Source organism: Wyeomyia smithii, chromosome 3 (assembly GCF_029784165.1).
Source record: "Wyeomyia smithii strain HCP4-BCI-WySm-NY-G18 chromosome 3, ASM2978416v1, whole genome shotgun sequence".
NCBI lineage: Eukaryota > Metazoa > Arthropoda > Insecta > Diptera > Culicidae > Wyeomyia > Wyeomyia smithii.
In genome coordinates this window covers 45043679-45061752 of record NC_073696.1, presented here as the reverse complement: position 1 = coordinate 45061752, position 18074 = coordinate 45043679, and the positions used below count along the sequence as shown (strand labels likewise).

Below are 18074 nucleotides of genomic sequence, written 5' to 3'. Positions count from 1 at the left end.
GAAAAACTGAAACTAATAGGAAAAGAAGCTTATCGAAGATAACTATAAAAGGCGTTTACTTCTGAGTCCAAGAATGCTGCTGATGGAGTCGCATATTAACGACATAGAAAGCCGAGACAGTAACTGCAGCATCATTACTGATATTTGAAAGACCATCAATATTCAGTTCCCCTTCTTCAATTAATTCGCAATCCAAATCTTCTCCACATGTCACAATAGCCAAGCATTTTTATTTACGTTTTGTCACAATTTTTGTATTGATTGAGAGACACAAAAAATTAATAAAATTGCGCTGTCATTCATAAATGAACATTAGACTGGGACACGGTTATATAGGAAAAAAGCGATGATGTTATTTTTTCGCTCCCATGCACTTTTCGTGTTCCTTATGGGTCCTATAACAACTGTGTAACTTTTCAGATCGATCGGTGAAACGCCCAATTTGCACCCGATTTTTAAAGCTTCCATATGATTTTATATGGGAAAAACCCCTTTTTCAAAACTTTTTCTATAGAGATGTCCAGTTGGCTCTCAAAAATATATCAATACATGATATTTATAGGAAATTTTCCTGGAAAAAAACTCTTCTGAAGACCGCAAGGCGCTACCTTGCTTGTGAAAAATGATATTCACCCCAGACTGATTGAATATCTGACGAACGGCTCACCATTGAATTTTACTAGCAATACTGCTGCAGCATGCTGCTGTTGCAAATTCAACCATGTGATGAGAAATGATATCGCTTAAATTTATCTTGGAGGCTTCCCCGAAGATACTATTAGCAAAAATCACACTTTGCAAATTAATTCCACGCGAAATTATTTCTCATACTTAAGCAAGTTTGCAATAGCAGCGTGCTGTGTCAGTGTTGCTGGAAAATTTCAATGCTGAGCCGTCCGTCAGACATTCAATCAGTTTGGGGTGAATTGCTGTTTCTACAAGCATCGTAGCGCCTTACGGCCTTCAGAAGAGTTTTTCCCAGGAAAATTTCCTACAAATATCATGTATTGATAAAGTTTCAACAACCAACTGGACATCTCTAAAGAAGTATTGAAAAAGTGGATTTTCCCATATAAAATCATATGGAAACTTTAAAAATCGGGCGCAAATCGAGCGTTTCACCGATCGGTCTGAAGAGTTACACAGTTGTTATGGGACCCATAAGAAACATGAAAAGTGCATGGGAGCTAACATTTATTTTTTGTCCCACCCTAATGAACATGCACGGTAAGACAGAATTAACGAACATTATGCTTTTTTAGCGTGAAAAAAATTGTCATTTATTTTATCTCACGCAAATCTCAAGCAAAAAAGGGATCGTAGAACTATAAATGAATGATGCAAATATCGTAATAGTTAGGTATGTGACTTTTTTTTTTATTTTTTTTTTTTGAGTTGAAATGTGATGTCACACTCAAGCTAACCCCCCCTTCCCCGTATGTCACAGAATGTGACAATAATTGAAACCCCCTCCCCCCCCTAAACGCGTGACATCATTAATGAATGGTCCCTAATCGCTGGTGGACGTTATGTTTTGGTTTTTCGTATTTTTGCGACTTTGCGGGTTAGATGAGCCGAAGGACAAATGACAATGACAGCACTTTTTGAGCTTAAAGCAAACCGGCAGTAGGTGACGTGCTTGAAAATAGCGAAAATCGTTTGAATCGAGTTGCACAATGCCACCCCAGGGAAGGTCGACCGAGATGAAAAGGAAGAGTGTATAAGAAAGATCGCGCAAGTGTTATGTTTGATGGATAACGTTAAGTCCAAGGTACGGGAAGTTATAACCTATCTCTGCACTAGCTTTTTTAAGACATTGTTGCGAAAAATAATAAACATTTAACCATTTTTAAGGTAACATAGAGAATACCTACTTCTTAACCATAGAAATACCCGCTTCACGCTTATTTTCAACTTATGAAATCACCTAATTCTAGGTATATCAAGATTCTGTGGTATAAGGGATTATTAATCTAGTCCACTGGGTGCCGTTCATGCGACTGAATAGAACACCGGCTCGCTCAAGTATCGGATACTTTCTCTCCCATTCTAAAGAGAGTATGAGCTCAGTGGTTCTCCGATCGCGTCACATAACGGAACCACGCGCTTCTAACAACGAGCGAAGCCTAGAAGTGGCCGAAAGTGGAATCAAAAAACAACCGTGATGAGCACAGCCGCCATAAACGGATATCGCTAAGCTCCGCCGGATCAAATAAATAAACCCCGGACTTGCAACAACACGACGACGACAACAAATATAGATATGCGCAAATTAGCCCTCTCTTTCCGCGTTGAAGACAGTTGCGCACTAAGGTAAGCAAACAGTTCTATTCTACAAAACAGAACCGCGTGTATCCGTTTCAAATTATGCGGAAAATCAATCTGATCGTGAGTGGAATTAGGGATAGGAGCATTAGTCACATGTAGCCGTTGAAACGGAAGACAGCTTGAGCGTTGTTTCCCTTACTCTCGACAGACTGGGAAATAAAATCCGACTGGAACGAACCTCCAACACCGCACATTTCACGCAAAACTGAAAATGCCATTTAACGTTAATGCGATTGAGAAGCTATTAACCTTTCCCGACTTGGTTGTTACAGTGGGAGACTAAGTTGTAAAACTCTCCGGCTAAGTATTAGTAGCAATGGTGGACAATACAGAGAAAAAATAAGGCGGAATCGAATGAAAAATAAATTAAAAGAACGACGAAACAAGTTGATGTTTTTTTTTTTGTAATTATGTGAGGGTTTAATTGATATGTCAAACTGCCTTTCGTTACATCGAATAATCATAAAGTTGCATTCAGAAAACTTTAACTTGAAATATACTCATCTAATCAAAATATCGATGGAAAATAAGTTGTAGGAAATTGAATGAACTCTCAGAAGAATCAACTTAAAAATCATATAATATTATTCGTTCTGAAAACATCAGTCAGGGCTTGGTACTAGTTTTACAGTCACCAGCAAATAGAAATAAAATCATATAGTAAACTCCCTTGTTCTTTTTGAATTTTATTGTCGTTCAGAAATCGATAAACTTTGCTATAAAAAAACCGAATTCTGTGACAAAACCAAAACGGCAATTAAAATACCCATATAGTAATAAATCAACATTGATTTTTATCTTCGACATGTAACTCATGTTAATTTCATAAACTCCAACACAAACTAAAACTTTTCATGCATGCTGAAAGAACTTTTGCTTTCGATTGGGCACAATTAACAACTGATTTTCACTGGCCGCGAAACGTACTAATTTTCTAATTAATTTCAACAAGCGACAACTATTCTTGAGCCACTTACAATTTTCGATGGCCACTGTCATCTCGCGAAACCTATCGAACACCCTAAAGTGCAATAAATCCGTCCATTGGAAACAGTGAAGGCTAACCTAATTCTGTGGCGGGTACAAATGACTGCATTTACCGACATGTGCTATTGAATAAAGGACAGTCCAATAAGCGAGCATAAATTATTGCAGCAGTTTGCTGCACTCAGAGCGGTGGCATGCAAACTGGAGCTACTGTCAGTAGATTTGTGTGTGTATGCGTGTTTTTGAATGTGATTTATAGTGCATCGTTCGAACTGGAATGGAATCCAAGGTTACTGAATGGAAAGTAGCAATTGGTAAGGTATAATGTCAATTATCCCTATGACAAATAACTGGCGGATTCTGCATTCTATGATTCTGTCGGGTAGAGCACTTCACAAGTGTTACAATTCATCAGAACTCATGGTCCCCACATGAGAATTCGAAATTTGATTGTACAGCCCAATTGTATTACCATGTGATCTAGCAGGATCCGGCAGGACTTGCGACCTGTTCTCCTGATCGAAATTGTGTGATTGCAAAATTCCAGAGAAACATATGCGCTGTACCTAATTAAGCCAAACACTTTAAAAGACCACACCTTCCACACAATGAGGCCCCTATCGATCAGCGACGAATGGTTTAACTAACTCAGCAGGGGGCGGAATGCTGGCAATTTGCCGCGACAGTGTCTGGAGCTATTTAATGTGTATCATTTACGAGGGCATTGTTAGTTAATGACTATCATATTTAATCATATACAACGCTGCCTGTTCTGCCCGTAATCCATTGAACATGTTTCTTTATGCTCCAGCAGTAGCTCATAAGTTTCGCTTCAAAATCTTCACTAGGAAGTCGTGAAGAAACCTTGGGGGAGCAGAACTTATTTCGATATCGTTTTACTCCCGCCGAGATCGCACACCATCGACGAGCGTCGATCTAAGACCAGTTGGAATGCGCCATTCCGCACCAACTGCCGAATGTCAAGTTCTTCTAGCAGACAACAACTTAATCCTACACAAGCAAAAGCTAAACAACTGGATTCCTGCTCTAGTGACTAGCGAACTCGCGACTCTCCACTAATGTTGTGTCACCGTTGGACCCTAATACGGTTACACAGCATGATTGATGCCTATCATGTAGACCGTACCAGGAGCCGGAACGGTCAGTACGGGAGACTTCAGCCACGCTATGTGCAAATTACGGATGCAGTGGCACAACCGTCAAAGTCACAGACTGATTGATTTTCTAGAATTAACCTAGCAGACAAATGTAGCTGATATTCGTACCCTGGACAACCCTGTATCCTGCTCAGATAAATAATTATAATGGTACACCACGATTCTAATAGAGTTAACAACTCAGACTGCTTTCATTAATGGCGACAGAAAAGTGTTTATATTAGAGCAATAAAAGACAGAACATTAAATTGGATCATTTCACATTTACATATCTCAGCGCGTATGGAAAGCTCTGTGCAAGCAGGGCCTGGACAAAACCGTACGGACGTGGTTAAGGTGTTAAGGTGTTGAAAGTATAAAAAGGCACCTCAGCCCATTTGATGGTGGCGGTTGGTCTTCCTTGCATCACCCCTTGGAGGAATAAATGTAGATATGTCGACTACAACAAATAATAAAAATAGGTTTAATCGAGGCACATAAAAGTTAGAGCTCGAGTAGTGAGAATCAACTTTATCAACTGAGCTGAAATTTCAATGTCCCATCATGCTTTCTCAATTCACACGGAAAGGGTTATCATACTTGAAATCGAAAACGTTATCATATTTAAAGACAAAAACAAGTTGATTTATTTTTTGACACATAGCGCGAATGTTTGATTTGATTGATACTTTGATTCCCTTTGATAGTTTCGTAAAACCGGCTGAGCATACAATTAATGACAGTTCCAATAGAAAATCGAAGAGGATTCATGCGCCCTAAATTAATACAGTATAGTCGACTCGACTCGCTCTCGTGTTTCAAATGGGATGAGTTGCTCGTCGAAACTTTTGTGAAACCCTCAAGCTAAGTTCAGCAGGTCGCTATAAAATATTTGGTTCGAATGTAACTTCTAAAATGTTGCTACGCATCCAAAATGTATTACGCATTACGTAACAAAAAAATATTTTGCCTGTCTCTCCGGGAAGGTCGTAATTTTACTCCAAAAACGAGCATTTTTATTGGACGAAGAAGAGCGGTGCGGGGGTGATTGTACCAATCAACTCACTTTTGAAAACTAGGCAATTTAAGTAAACTTGCCATAATTATCGATAGATGACACATTCGATTTTTGGGATATTGTGAACAGAAATGACGCAGATTATCCGATAGCCTTGAGACGGGAAATCTACCGCTTGCAGAACATTACTTTAATTACGTTTATTTCTAAAGTGCATGACTTAAAGAAATGAACGTAAAAACAATCAAATGTGGAATCGCTGCGAAAAATACAACAGGGATCATGAAGGTAGGAGGTAAAGAAGTGTAAGAAGTCAAGAAGCCAGTGGTCTCGTCTTGAGTATATGGCAATCAGGACTGACGAAGACTCTGATACAGACCATCTAGGAAACAAAACGGTGGACAACTTGCTTCCGATAATCATGATTGACGAACATATGGAGCCAGTTCATATAATCTAATGGATAACTTTTTAATACAGAAATGAACTCAACAACATAAGTTACATAACAACGCGAATTTTACCGATTTGGGGAGAGGGGTCTTTTACAGCGTTACGTAAGTTTTCTAGGAAGTAGGTGCTGGCGTTACGTTTTGTTACAAAGGGAGGAGGGGTTAAAAAACTGAGTTTTGCGTTGTCTAATTTATGGATAACGCCTAATACTAATAGCACAAAATGACATCTTTGACCCATAGGATCATGTTCGTAAAGCTTCAGCCAAATCATAATAGTTGAAAAGGTTGTTTATAAGACGAGGTCTTCGTCTTATATCATTGTACTTCTTGCAATAGATTTAAAAATACGATCGATATGTTCTTATGTTGACTGTGTTGAAAAAAACCTAAATTAATCCACCTAGCGGTCAGACTCAGCCTTTCTCATTCAAACTTATTATTTGTAAAAATAGATTTACATAAATGCTTAAATCCAATAAATATTTATCCACTCTTTGGGTTCTAAAATATTGATGTTGTAATTAAAGTATAAAATATGAAATTTGACGTAATGTTAGTACTTAAGAAATAGCGAAATAAAAGCAATGACTCTTAATTTCGAACAATTTAATCACGAGCGATGCCGTGAACGTTCAGATAGTACGATACCACATTTAAATCATGTTGAGGCCATATATATTGATCGAAGCAGGTTAAGTGTTGAATAGTCTTCGAATTTCTGTTCTTTCTAAAACTTTTAAACAGCATATCAAATTGTTATGAAGTTTGTTATTTGTAAGTTTGAGAGATGACTCATTTGTATGACACTAGTTATGCTCAAATTAATCGTGTAGTACTTGAGATAATAGACTTTCGTTGTTTTACAAATTAAAACATAACGCTTGCTTGAGCTTGATTACAATCAAATGAAAAGGTAACGTATGGGGCAGCCAAACTTTGAAACCACGTGTTCAATCATAATTCATCAGTTAACCCTTAACTAGCCCGTTCATCTGATATCAATATTGTTCAAATCGGTTGTGTAGTTTCTAAGATAATGAAGTTTCGTGATTTTCACATTTCGATACATTACAGACGAAGATACAGTCCGATTACTGCAAAATTCAATAGGGGGTTATGAGGTAGGTAGACCTTTCATTTGATACAAATTCTGTGGAAATCGGGTCAACCATCTCTGAGAAATATGAGTGAGTCCAAGTAAGACCTTTCATATGACACTAATTTTATAAAAATCGGGCCAGCCATCTCTGAGAAACATGAGTGAGATTAAATAGTCTCCAGAACACGTTTCTTTCCATAACTCCTGAACCACATGTTCAATCTTCATAAAATTCAAAAGTTAAGGGTTTTTATGGTAGCCCGTTTATTTGAAACTAATTTTAATCAAATCAGATGTGTGGTTTCTGAGATATTGATGTTTCGTGATTTTTACACTCTGATACATAACCTCTAAACTAGAAATAAGATTACAATAAAATTCAATAGGGTCTTATAGGGCAACTAGACCTTTCATTTGCAATTAATTTCATTGAAATCTGTTCGGTCAGACCATCTCTGAGAATAGTGAGTGCGAAAAAAGGTGCACATACACACGTACACACCCACACACAAACATATACACCTATACATGCTTATATGCAGAAAATGCTCGATTCGTCTAACTGAGTCGAGTAGTATATGACATTCGGCCATTTGGATCACTTTTCTACCTTTTAATTAGCCAGTGATCGTTAGGAGGAAGTCAATATGTTAACTTTCATTATGTGATTTCCCATTTTCATGAACAACGGACACAGTTACAATCCGATTGCAATGAAATTCAATAGCAACCTATGGGGCAACTAGGCCTTTCATTTGACACTAATTTTGTGAAAATCGGTTCAGCCATCACTGAGAAAAATGAGTGAGTTTTAACAACCTCAGGATAACTTTTCTTTACATAACTTTTGAACCATATGATACATCAAAACGAAGTTCGAAAGTTAAGGGTTCTGGGGACAGTCCAATCATTTGAAACCAGTTTTATCGAAATCGGTTGTGTGGTTTCTGAGATATTGATGTTTCGTGATTCTTACATTTTGATACATAACCTCCAAACTAAAAATCCGATTACAATGAAATTCCATAGCAACCTATGGCGCAACTGGACTTTTCATTTGCAATTAATTTTATGAAAATCGGTCAAGCGATCTCTGAGAAAAGTGAGTGAGAAAAAAAGTTGCACATACATACACACACACACATACACACATACATACATACATACAGAAAATGCTCAGTTCGTCGAAAGAAGTCGAGTGGTATATGACATTCGGCCATTGGGACCACTTTTATACCTTTGGTTTTTCCAGTGATTGCTATACCTTTCTCGGTTAGTGCATTCTCGGTTAGCTACGGCTAAACGTAGACAAACGCCCAAGCTGAGCTCCTAACTTGTATAAAGTTTTTAGTACTAGATAGCGGTACCAGTGACGCCAGCCTCGTACACCTGCGAAAAATTGTTTATTGTAGCAATAAGGTTACCATGCGGCGCTAGTGAACAGGTGACACATTTTTCTTCGAAAATTTGCAAAGAATTGTCGATCAATGTTGGTCTTGCTTGAACGTTTGTCTAAGGTATAATATTCTGTCGACCGTGATAGAAAAGCAAGTATTAAGCGACCAATCAGAGGTCGAAATCAGCGTTTCAACAAGCCTTGACAATTTTCAATAGTACAGTTACTACTGCCGTTCCAAGCATAATTGTCCCAGCGCATATAAGATTTGTGTAAAACATGGGACAACTATGCTTGGAACGGTAGAGTAGTTTTAATAAACAAACTACAACTTTCACTGACCGCACTCTTCAAGTTAACTATTTGAATAGTAAATCTGATAGATTGCCTGATAGAGCTGGTGTACCTCAAGGAAGTATCTTGGGCCCAGTCTTATATAATATTTTTACTTCGGATCTTCCTGATTTACCACCAGGATGTGAGAAATCTCTGTTTTGACGATACAAGCATTTCCGTTAAAGGAATAAGCCTTCGTGTCATATGCAGTAGGCTGGAAAAAAGTCTAGATATATTTTCTTCCTATTTGCAGATATGGAAGATTTCTACTAATGCATCAAAAACACAATTAATTATCTTTCCCCATAAACCAAGAGTTTCTTTTCTCAAACCCACCAATAATCATGTTGTTAAGATGAACGGTGCAATCTTAAATTGGCCATGTTAAATATCATATTTATGATAAAAATCATACCTTCAAGGAGCACATTGAGAATATCCAAACAAAGTGCAATAAATATATAAAATGTTTGTATCCTCTTATCAACAGAAATTCTAGACTTTGTCTCAAGAATAAACTGTTAATTTACAAACAAATATTTAGACCAGTAATGTTATATGCAGTTCCCATCTGGACAAGTTGTTGTACAACCAGAAAGAAGATGCTCCAAATGATTCTGAACAAACTTCTGAAAATGATATTGAAGCGGTTTAGCACGAATGAACTACACAGGCTTACTAATGTGGAAACATTAGAAAATATGTCAAACCAAATTATCAATAAGTTTCGACAAAAATCGTTGCAATCCACAATTACAACGATTAGCCCACTTTATAGTCAGCAAGATAGGTGTAAGATTAGATTAAGGTTTAATTTTAAACTCCTTTTTTTCTTTTGACTAGTAGGTTTACAATTTTCCTACAATTATATTCACCTAACTGCGGAAGCAATTACAATCTTGTAATAGTGTTGATATGTCACCGTTTGTCGCAGAACACACAATTAAAAGTCTGAATAAATATTAGTAAATAATTAATTCATCACAAAACATCCTCCCAATTAAAAAAACTACAACTTTTGGATTTGGACAGGTGCATACTTAATTTTCTAATCGATTGCTGAATGAAGGAAATCGGTTGGAAACTGGCAGAGTTTTGAACATTTGAATGTGGACAATTTTCGTGACGCTCTTGATGTTTTCGTTTTTTTTTTTTTCAATTTATACCCCTATATAATGTTGCCGTAATTCGTAAGTCGTAATTATACTTCGAAAATGAAATTTAAAAAATTTTTTTTGGACATTTAAAAAAAAATCCTATTCCCGTAGCGCTCCTAGAAATATAAACGGCATTTCTAGGCCAATGCACATAAAAAGAGATACTTTTGTTTCTCTTTAGAAATAACCCTAGAAAAAAGTCTATACAAATATAATTTGTTGATGCAAGTAAAACGTGCTCCAATTACGTACTAACGTACTCTTTCAAATTTACCTGATGCTTTTCTTAAAAAAAAGAAAAAAATGAGGATAATTTTTTCTAGGTCTAAGTCACACCTTTTGTTCTCGTTCATTTTTCGCATTATCGTAAAATTGCATGCATTGCCCGCTTTCCTAAACTTAATAAAATATTTAGCTGAATTCTAGTTATCAATTACCTGCCAATTTTTTCATGTTTGGAAGTTTTAAAAAAGTACTTCAAGTATCTGAAATTGGACAAGTTTCGTTGCATTGCAACGTGTGCAGATTCTCATTTTACACTCCTACGTCAAAATATGCCATTTGAGGATAAATTCCATTAAAATTTTAAATCAGTATACATGAAATTCAAATACATCATACTAATAATCGCTCTAATTGTTCATCGTAGACAAACTTTTAACCCGTATTTTTTTCGTTTGGCATTTGAGTTGACACTTTCTGTTATGCCGTTTTGGGGGGTTTGAGACCCAGACACTTTCGTTGAAAATTGTTTGGATTTCTCAGAAAATCATTTCTACATTCAAAAATCAAATTTACACGGAGATAGGTATTATTTTATTTTAGAGATAGTTTTTTTGTGCCTTCATGTCCACCATAACCACCATGCGTATCCATTGGAAAAAGCTACTGCAATGTAAAAATATCAAACAGTAGGGCATCATGGTTCTTGAACCTACCGAAATAACAAAATACGGTTTGTAGCGTGATACTGCGCTGCAGCAGCTTTTTTCAATGGAGACGCATTGGATTTTATGTAAAATTTTCTGAGAAATTCCGGAAAATATCTCCTGGGTCTCCAATCCTCCAAACGGCAAAAACGGTTTGCATCATAACTATCGCATAGTTAATGTTATTTAAAGTAGGTACAGTTTAATATTTTTCCTTGAAATATTCATTGATTACCTTCAATTTAAAGCCAAAAGATTCAAAATAAGTGAAACGGCTCAGAAGTTACAATTTTATTTTAAATTGTAAATTTTGAAAATGCTCGATTTTTTTAGCAAAGCTATGACAGCAAGTGTCACTCTGAAGGCCAAACAAAAGAATACGGGTAAAAAAAATTTCGATAAAGAACAACGCGCTTTTTTACTATTTCTGTCTCAAATTAGGATCAACCTGTGCTGGTATTTCAGACCGTTTAAGTTCTAAGCTTAATTGGAGATCATTGTCATCGCTCTAAGTATACTGACCTGAATTTTGGATCATCAGTTGGCCTTTTTTATCTTTTTTTCCACTGCTGTTAGCACAATTTGAAATCAGTTTTTGACCATTTCTGTGGATTGTCATCATATCCAAAATAAACAACGGCGAACTATTGAACCCATTTATTACATGATTCTATTTAATGCATACACAATACAGAACTATGGAATCTAAATAGGTGTACCCCAGGTAACGAGAATCGCAACTACGGGTGTGCATTGTGTATTCCGCGCTAGAAGTGGATAATGCCTGTGTATATGTATAATTTTACTGAATGTTAGGGAATAAATATCGACGGTTTGTTGCTTGTTCTCTATCACTCTATTATTGGACTGTTAAAAAGTACTTGTTACTGACCATATCGAAGTGTGGTAAAAAGTATGGTAAAAGAATTCAGTTTGAATAGGTATCACTATTACAAGGTTTGTACTGAACTTATGCTGCTTTGATTCTGCTGTGGGTTGCTCCATCTTCGAGCAATTGACATCGCCACATCAATTACTCGACCATTATCAGTGCACTGGAAATGTAAATGTGTGTGTGACGTGCGTTCGCACAATTGACTATCACTGCGGATAACTAACTTGCTTAAAACTAGTAGATAAATGGCTTGTTCTGCAAATAGGCCTATGTCATTTTGCTGCTAAACTGACAAGGATATACATTGATAACGTTTTTCGTGTTCGACATTGAGAGTTTGTTCTGCTGGCCAACTACTTGATATAACATGTCATTTTTTTATTATAACCCTTAAGTGTATTAACCCTTGACATACTGCTAAATGTTCCTAAGCTAATTTCACCGGAAACGTGAGTGTCAGCCAATAAATGCTTGGTTTATTCCGAGAAAATAAAATGTTTTGATAAAAAGTGTTTGCTAGGAATAATTTTTTTGTGTAAATAGAATAAATAGAATCTAAATAAATATTGAGCAAGTTAGGATCAAACAGATTGCTTCCAATTTTAAGCAGTCTACCAAAGGAATCATGATGAGAAACAGTTTAATGTTTAGGTAAGCCTCGAGTAGAGTAGCAAGTGCAGGATTTAAATAGCTTCAATGTTTTCTTCATTGTCATTTTCGTCATCAGTTATAGATATTTCGCCACCATTCTCGAAATTTGATGATTCTGATGTTTCAAACGAAGATGTGGCCTCCGTCTCCTTCGCAACCTCTCTATTTGTTTCGGGATTTTCGGCTAGTTGTACACACTGGCTGCCGCTGCTGCTTTCCCCGGCTTGTTCTCCTGCGTCGGTAGCGATGGAGTCCATTAGAAAGTTATCCGAGTCTGACGAACATGATGCAGGAGTCTCTTCTTTTTCTTGTTGTACCGGTGATACCGATGTAACTTTATTTTTTGGAGGAGAAGCAGTGTTTGACCGGGATGTAGTGGGTATAGGTGAATCGTCAACTACAACTGCAGGAGAAGCGCTAACGGATGATTCTTTCAAGGATTCTCGAAAGCTCTGCTGAAAATCAGCAGCGCGGAATGTACCGTCAGTAATGCGGCGAATTTCACGCGGCTTTGGAAATCCATTTTGTCCCACTGGGCCATTTTGTCCTGCTGGACGAAAACTGTTATCGTCCATGTTGAAGGCCCAACTGCGAAATGGATCACGGCCGGTTGCTGAGTCTTCCCGCCTGGCACCAGCAGATCGTACTGGACTTTCCGATCGTGCACGGTTAACGTGGCCTAAAACCGCACGGGCAGCAGCATAGTCTAACCTACCCGAGGGCGAATCTACAGGGACATTTTCGTACTCGTGCTCCCGCAATCTTGAAAGCTGAGGAGTATTTCTCAAAACTCGTGGATAACTTCCGTTCATTGTTGGATACTCTCTAGCCGGAGGAATATAATCTCCGTACTCTTGGGAACGCATTTCTCCAAGTCCATCTAAGCGCATAAGTTCCTGATGATTTGTAGTGCTACCGCAGCCATCACAATTTCGCGAAAACATAAAATTAAAGTCGATAAATTTATAATCCGGTGGAGTTTGGCCCACCCATAAGGGAAGCCACTTGTTGACAAGTAACCACTGTAGGGATGGCTTCGAAACGCGACTAGATTGCGAATCAGATTCCGTTTGTTCATGATTCTCTTTTCGAATTTTACTCTTGATCTTTGGAATAGTTCCAGTAACTTTCGTTGCTGTCATCGAAGGATTTGTAGGCAGTACAGGGCTGACGCCAGAACTAGTGTCACCGTTCCCAACTGTTCCGGTGGATGCTGGTTGCAACGTGGTGCCAGTTTTGCTGATATTATTCATAGACTGTGAATTCTCGCCACCCAGGCAGCTGAAAAAGCTTTTAACATTAACCGAAGAAGAATCTTTACAACTTGACGACTGATTATTGGTGGAAGAATTCAATTTCACATCTCCCGGTGTTCCAAGATGGCTATGTCCCAAAACCGCATAGTGTCCTCCCAAGCTGTAGTGGTCAATATTTCCGCACGATGAACTTAAATGACGCTCAATGCGGCCGACTCCGTGACCAATTACATCCAATCTTCCGAAAATTCCTCGATTTCCACTAACACCTGTCCCACCAGACGCTCCAAAAGTGCCTGTGTTCTGGTAAGCAGGTTCTTCTCGGAGTAGTTCGTAAACGTTGTCGTACTTGGTACAGTTGTGTTGATTTTGATGTCGATAGTATTGGTAAGACTCTGTATCATCGAAGCTTCGTTGTCGAGGAGTTCTCATGGTGTTCTGAGAATAACATGGTCGGTTATAGTCTACATGAATGTTTTGATAACGGGGAACCGCACCATTTGCGGACTGGTTCTGATAGTAGTTATTACGTGGACATCCCCGAGGTACATCGTACCCGGCCGTTCGATCGTACAGTTCGTTGCGATAAGCTAGTGGATGATATTGTTGCTGCATTTGCAGCATACTTGGTGGTGGAGGTGGAGGACACGGACCACTTGTTGGGATATTGTTTCTTAGTCCCAGAGCGACCGGCGCAGTGGGCGGTGCAGCTTGAGGTTGTTGATTCAACTGAATTCCGTGTGACGGCGGTGGAATGTTTACTAAAGGGTTACGAACTACTGCAGGGGCAACCGCAGCCACACCAGCATTTGCTGCAGCAGCAAATTGTTCAATTGACTCATAGATGTTTTCGTAGTGTACGTTATTGTTGTTGTTACTGTTGTTGTTATTGTTGTTGTTATTGTTGTTGTTAACGTTATTATTATTGTTTGAGATCTGATTATAACCTACAGCACCAGCTTCTGAGTTCAGCCCTTCAGCCTGACTATTTTCGTCGTCATTGTTTTGGTTATTCTGACTATTGTTATTCGTTGCACTACAATTGATCGAACAATTCGCATACCTTGAACTGTTTGCTGCTGTGGCGGCGGTGGCGCCCTGCTGCTCGCTTCACATGGGCTTATCAATCATGGCTACACCGGCATAACTTCGCCCAATGCTCATCGACGCCGGCAACAGACGCCAAGTGTTAGTCTCCGGTGTGTAAACTTCTACCGATGCCAAGTTTGAGCTACCATCGTCACCACCAACGACAAATAACATGCCTTTATGGGCAACAACGCCCGCATTTCTTCTACAAAATGCCATATCGGCCACTTTGTGCCAGGTATTAGTTTCCGAGTTGTAAGCTTCCACAGATTTTCTAACTAACGGACCATCGTGTCCTCCAACAGCATATAAAATATTATCCAAAACACCTACACCTGCACCACTTCTGCGATCAGACATTTCGGCTATTTGCGTCCAAGTATCGGCTGTTGGATTATAACGTTCGACTGATGCCAAACACTGTCTCGATGCACCATCGTAACCACCTACAGCATAGAGCAAGCCGTGTACAACACCCACTCCGACGGAACTTCGTCTTGTTGACATCGATGCAATCAGTTGCCATTCTTGCGTCCTAGGATCAAACATTTCCGCAGAGCTTAAGCCGGATGAGCCATCAAATCCACCGACGGCGTAAATGCAATTATTCAGAACAGCCACCCCCAATGTTGAGCGTCTTGCTTCCATACCACTGCAGGCACTCCAGTGATCCTGAACTGGGTCGTAAACATCGACTGTTCGTACTCTTAGTGACCCATTAAAACCTCCAATGGCATAAACTTTATCGCCCAACACAGCAAGACCGGCCCGACATCTTCTGGTAGGCATCTCGGCAACCTGGTACCAACGTTCTTCTCTAAGATCATAACATTCAACCGATCTTATAGCTTTTGGTGCTTGGCCACCAATAACAAGCAAAACTTTTGGCAGCCCGACCGGTTGCCGCGGAATGGTTCTAGGTGTTTTGAAGGAAGTCTTCTGCTCTCCCTTAAGTAGATGATATTTGAGTGCCTCAATGATAAAGTCTTTACACTGGATATCCCCCTTTAGCAAATATTCCTTCTCCACTCGCTGAACGAGATATTCTTGTGACAAAAGTGGAAGCCGCACGTGTTCCATCAGATCCGCCAAATATGCCTGACGACCGGCAGTATCGTATTGGATCCAAGCGATTACACATTCATAAACCTGAAAAAAGCGTATCATATGAATGCCTTCTAATCTACGTTAGGAGATGCGTACCTTTTCCTCTGAAGGGACCAACAGTCGATCACTTTTGATCAAATTAACCACTTGTTCACTAGTGAGATTCAAAAATTCATCAAACTGCACTACCTCTCTAAAAGTACAAGTTATAAGAAATTTTTCTCGAACCGCACCACACAAACTTACGAAAAGTGTTGCTCGATGTAGGTTTCGGCGTAATTCAACAAGTCAATGCAGCCGTGGATGTCGGCAAAGTCTCGAATTCCCAGACAGTTGCTTGGATCCAATTGAGTTTGCAAATAATCACAACAAGCATCACGAACGTCAGTCAGCTGCAGTAAATTGGCCGCCGTCAATAGCACCTGAACGTTATCCTCGGTAACTTCCACCACAGATGAGTATACGTATTCAACAAGCAACTGCAACGCGCGAGGATCAACGCCCTGCAACGTGATACGGTCCTGGCGACTCTCCTCGAATCCGGTAAACATGGCGTAAAAGTATGGACTGCACGAGGCCAGTACCATTTTGTGCGCGGGAATTTCGATGCCATCGGCAACGAGAATCACATCACAGAGCAAATTTTGCCTGTCAGAAAAAAGCATACAATAATCTTGAGGGCACCATTGTAAGTTTTCGAAAATCGCACTTACTCTCTCATAGTGTTCATAGCATCGAATGACCGCTGCGTGTGTACATTGTTGCGATAGGCTCCTGTTGCTTTATCTTTTCCATCCTGTCTGGGCAGTTGCTTTTGGGAACTCTCATCCAGCGAATTCTGGCTGGCGTAACGAACTAGAATACAACTGAAACGGAAATATTGATTAATTTCTACGTTGAAAGTAATAGCTTAACAATATTCGTATTATAGTACAAAAATATTTGATTTAAGCATCGATATCAATTTTTGCGAACTAGCAGAATATAAACAATAATATTGTTGCCGATTACTCTTCTTTCCCTACCCACGAACACTCTGCATATGTAAACATCACTAGTGAGATAAAAAGATAAGCAGAGGTCACTGCTCAGCTTTTCTCTCCACAACTCACCTTCCTCTTTCCATTGTGCCCTCAGCAGCTGAATTTTGGCTGCTGCCAGTGTTACTGTTGTGGCTGTTGCTGAAATTACTCATGACGCTTAAGGTATATTGAATGAAAGATATCATACACCGTTAACACTGATTTTCTGATAACAGGCCCCCAGCCGCGTACGGCCAATGCAGAATAATTTCCACGACACCGTTGACGAATTAGAGCTCAGCCCCGACCGATTGTTGTTGCTTTTGTTGGCCGTCTTCCTTCGCACAATGGCGAACAGCCCAACTGAAGTGAAAAACGACTCCACCGGAGCAGCAAACAACGTTTCCCGGTAAACTTCAATCGCAAACAACGACACACACTGTAGCTTACTACTAACGATAGTTTACGTAACGGAAAACCTCCATTACGACGGACAATTTTAACTTTACAACACGGCTACAAACTTTGCAGCCATTACCGATAAAAGTTGGGTTGAGTGAAAACAAACCGGTTCGAAACCGGTGACCTAACCGTGGTGACATCGGGTGATATTGTGAAACGGTTTGTTTCCAATTGGAATCATCGTACACGGTAAAATTTTGCATGTATTAAAATTGTACAATATCGAACTATTTACTTTTGATTATTTGTGATCTATTCTTTGATAGCAAAACAAGTATAATCTTAATATGAGCGCAATCTTAGTACGGATTATTTTAGCCGACAGCGGAAATAGAGAGAAAGTGAAAAAGAAGTCGACATGAACATGAACGAATAAATCATTACCAAAGCACATAAAGCAAAGGTAACTTATACCTAAGGATACCATCCGTCCTGATTTAGCAGGACATGTCTTGATTTTGAGATCCGTTTGAAGCGTCCTTATTTATTTTTCATATTTTAGCATTTATCCTGATTTTTCTGAATGATGCTGGATGCTCAGAAATGTTGAAGATTTTTCAGTACTTTTACTTTGACTCCGGATTGAAACGGACTCATTTCGAACGATTTTTTCTTACTTTAGCTTTTAGCTGGATACCAGTTTTTATATATTATTTGAAAGTGCCGCGTTTTCTGAGCAAAACGTAATTTTTGAAAAATGTTTATCGTGTTCCTTCGATTTTCAAATGAA

General features: G+C 38.9%; 1 protein-coding gene across 2 annotated transcripts; it reads right to left on the bottom strand.

The window, feature by feature from the left end:
* Nucleotides 1-11504: 11504 nt before the first annotated feature.
* On the bottom strand, nucleotides 11505-17447 carry LOC129726907 (ring canal kelch homolog). 2 transcript variants are annotated; one of them, XM_055684155.1, is made up of 5 exons: nucleotides 16973-17447; nucleotides 16574-16726; nucleotides 16107-16508; nucleotides 15957-16053; nucleotides 11505-15902 (listed from the first exon to the last, which is right to left on the bottom strand). In XM_055684155.1, exons 1-5 carry the CDS (start codon nucleotides 17086-17088, stop codon nucleotides 12441-12443), a joined length of 4230 nt encoding a protein of 1409 aa, XP_055540130.1. In that variant the 5' UTR covers nucleotides 17089-17447; the 3' UTR covers nucleotides 11505-12440. The 2 variants fall into 2 exon arrangements, with proteins under 2 accessions (XP_055540130.1, XP_055540131.1); XM_055684156.1 differs by having other exon boundaries at nucleotides 14775-15902.
* Between the last annotated feature and the right edge of the window lie 627 nt (nucleotides 17448-18074).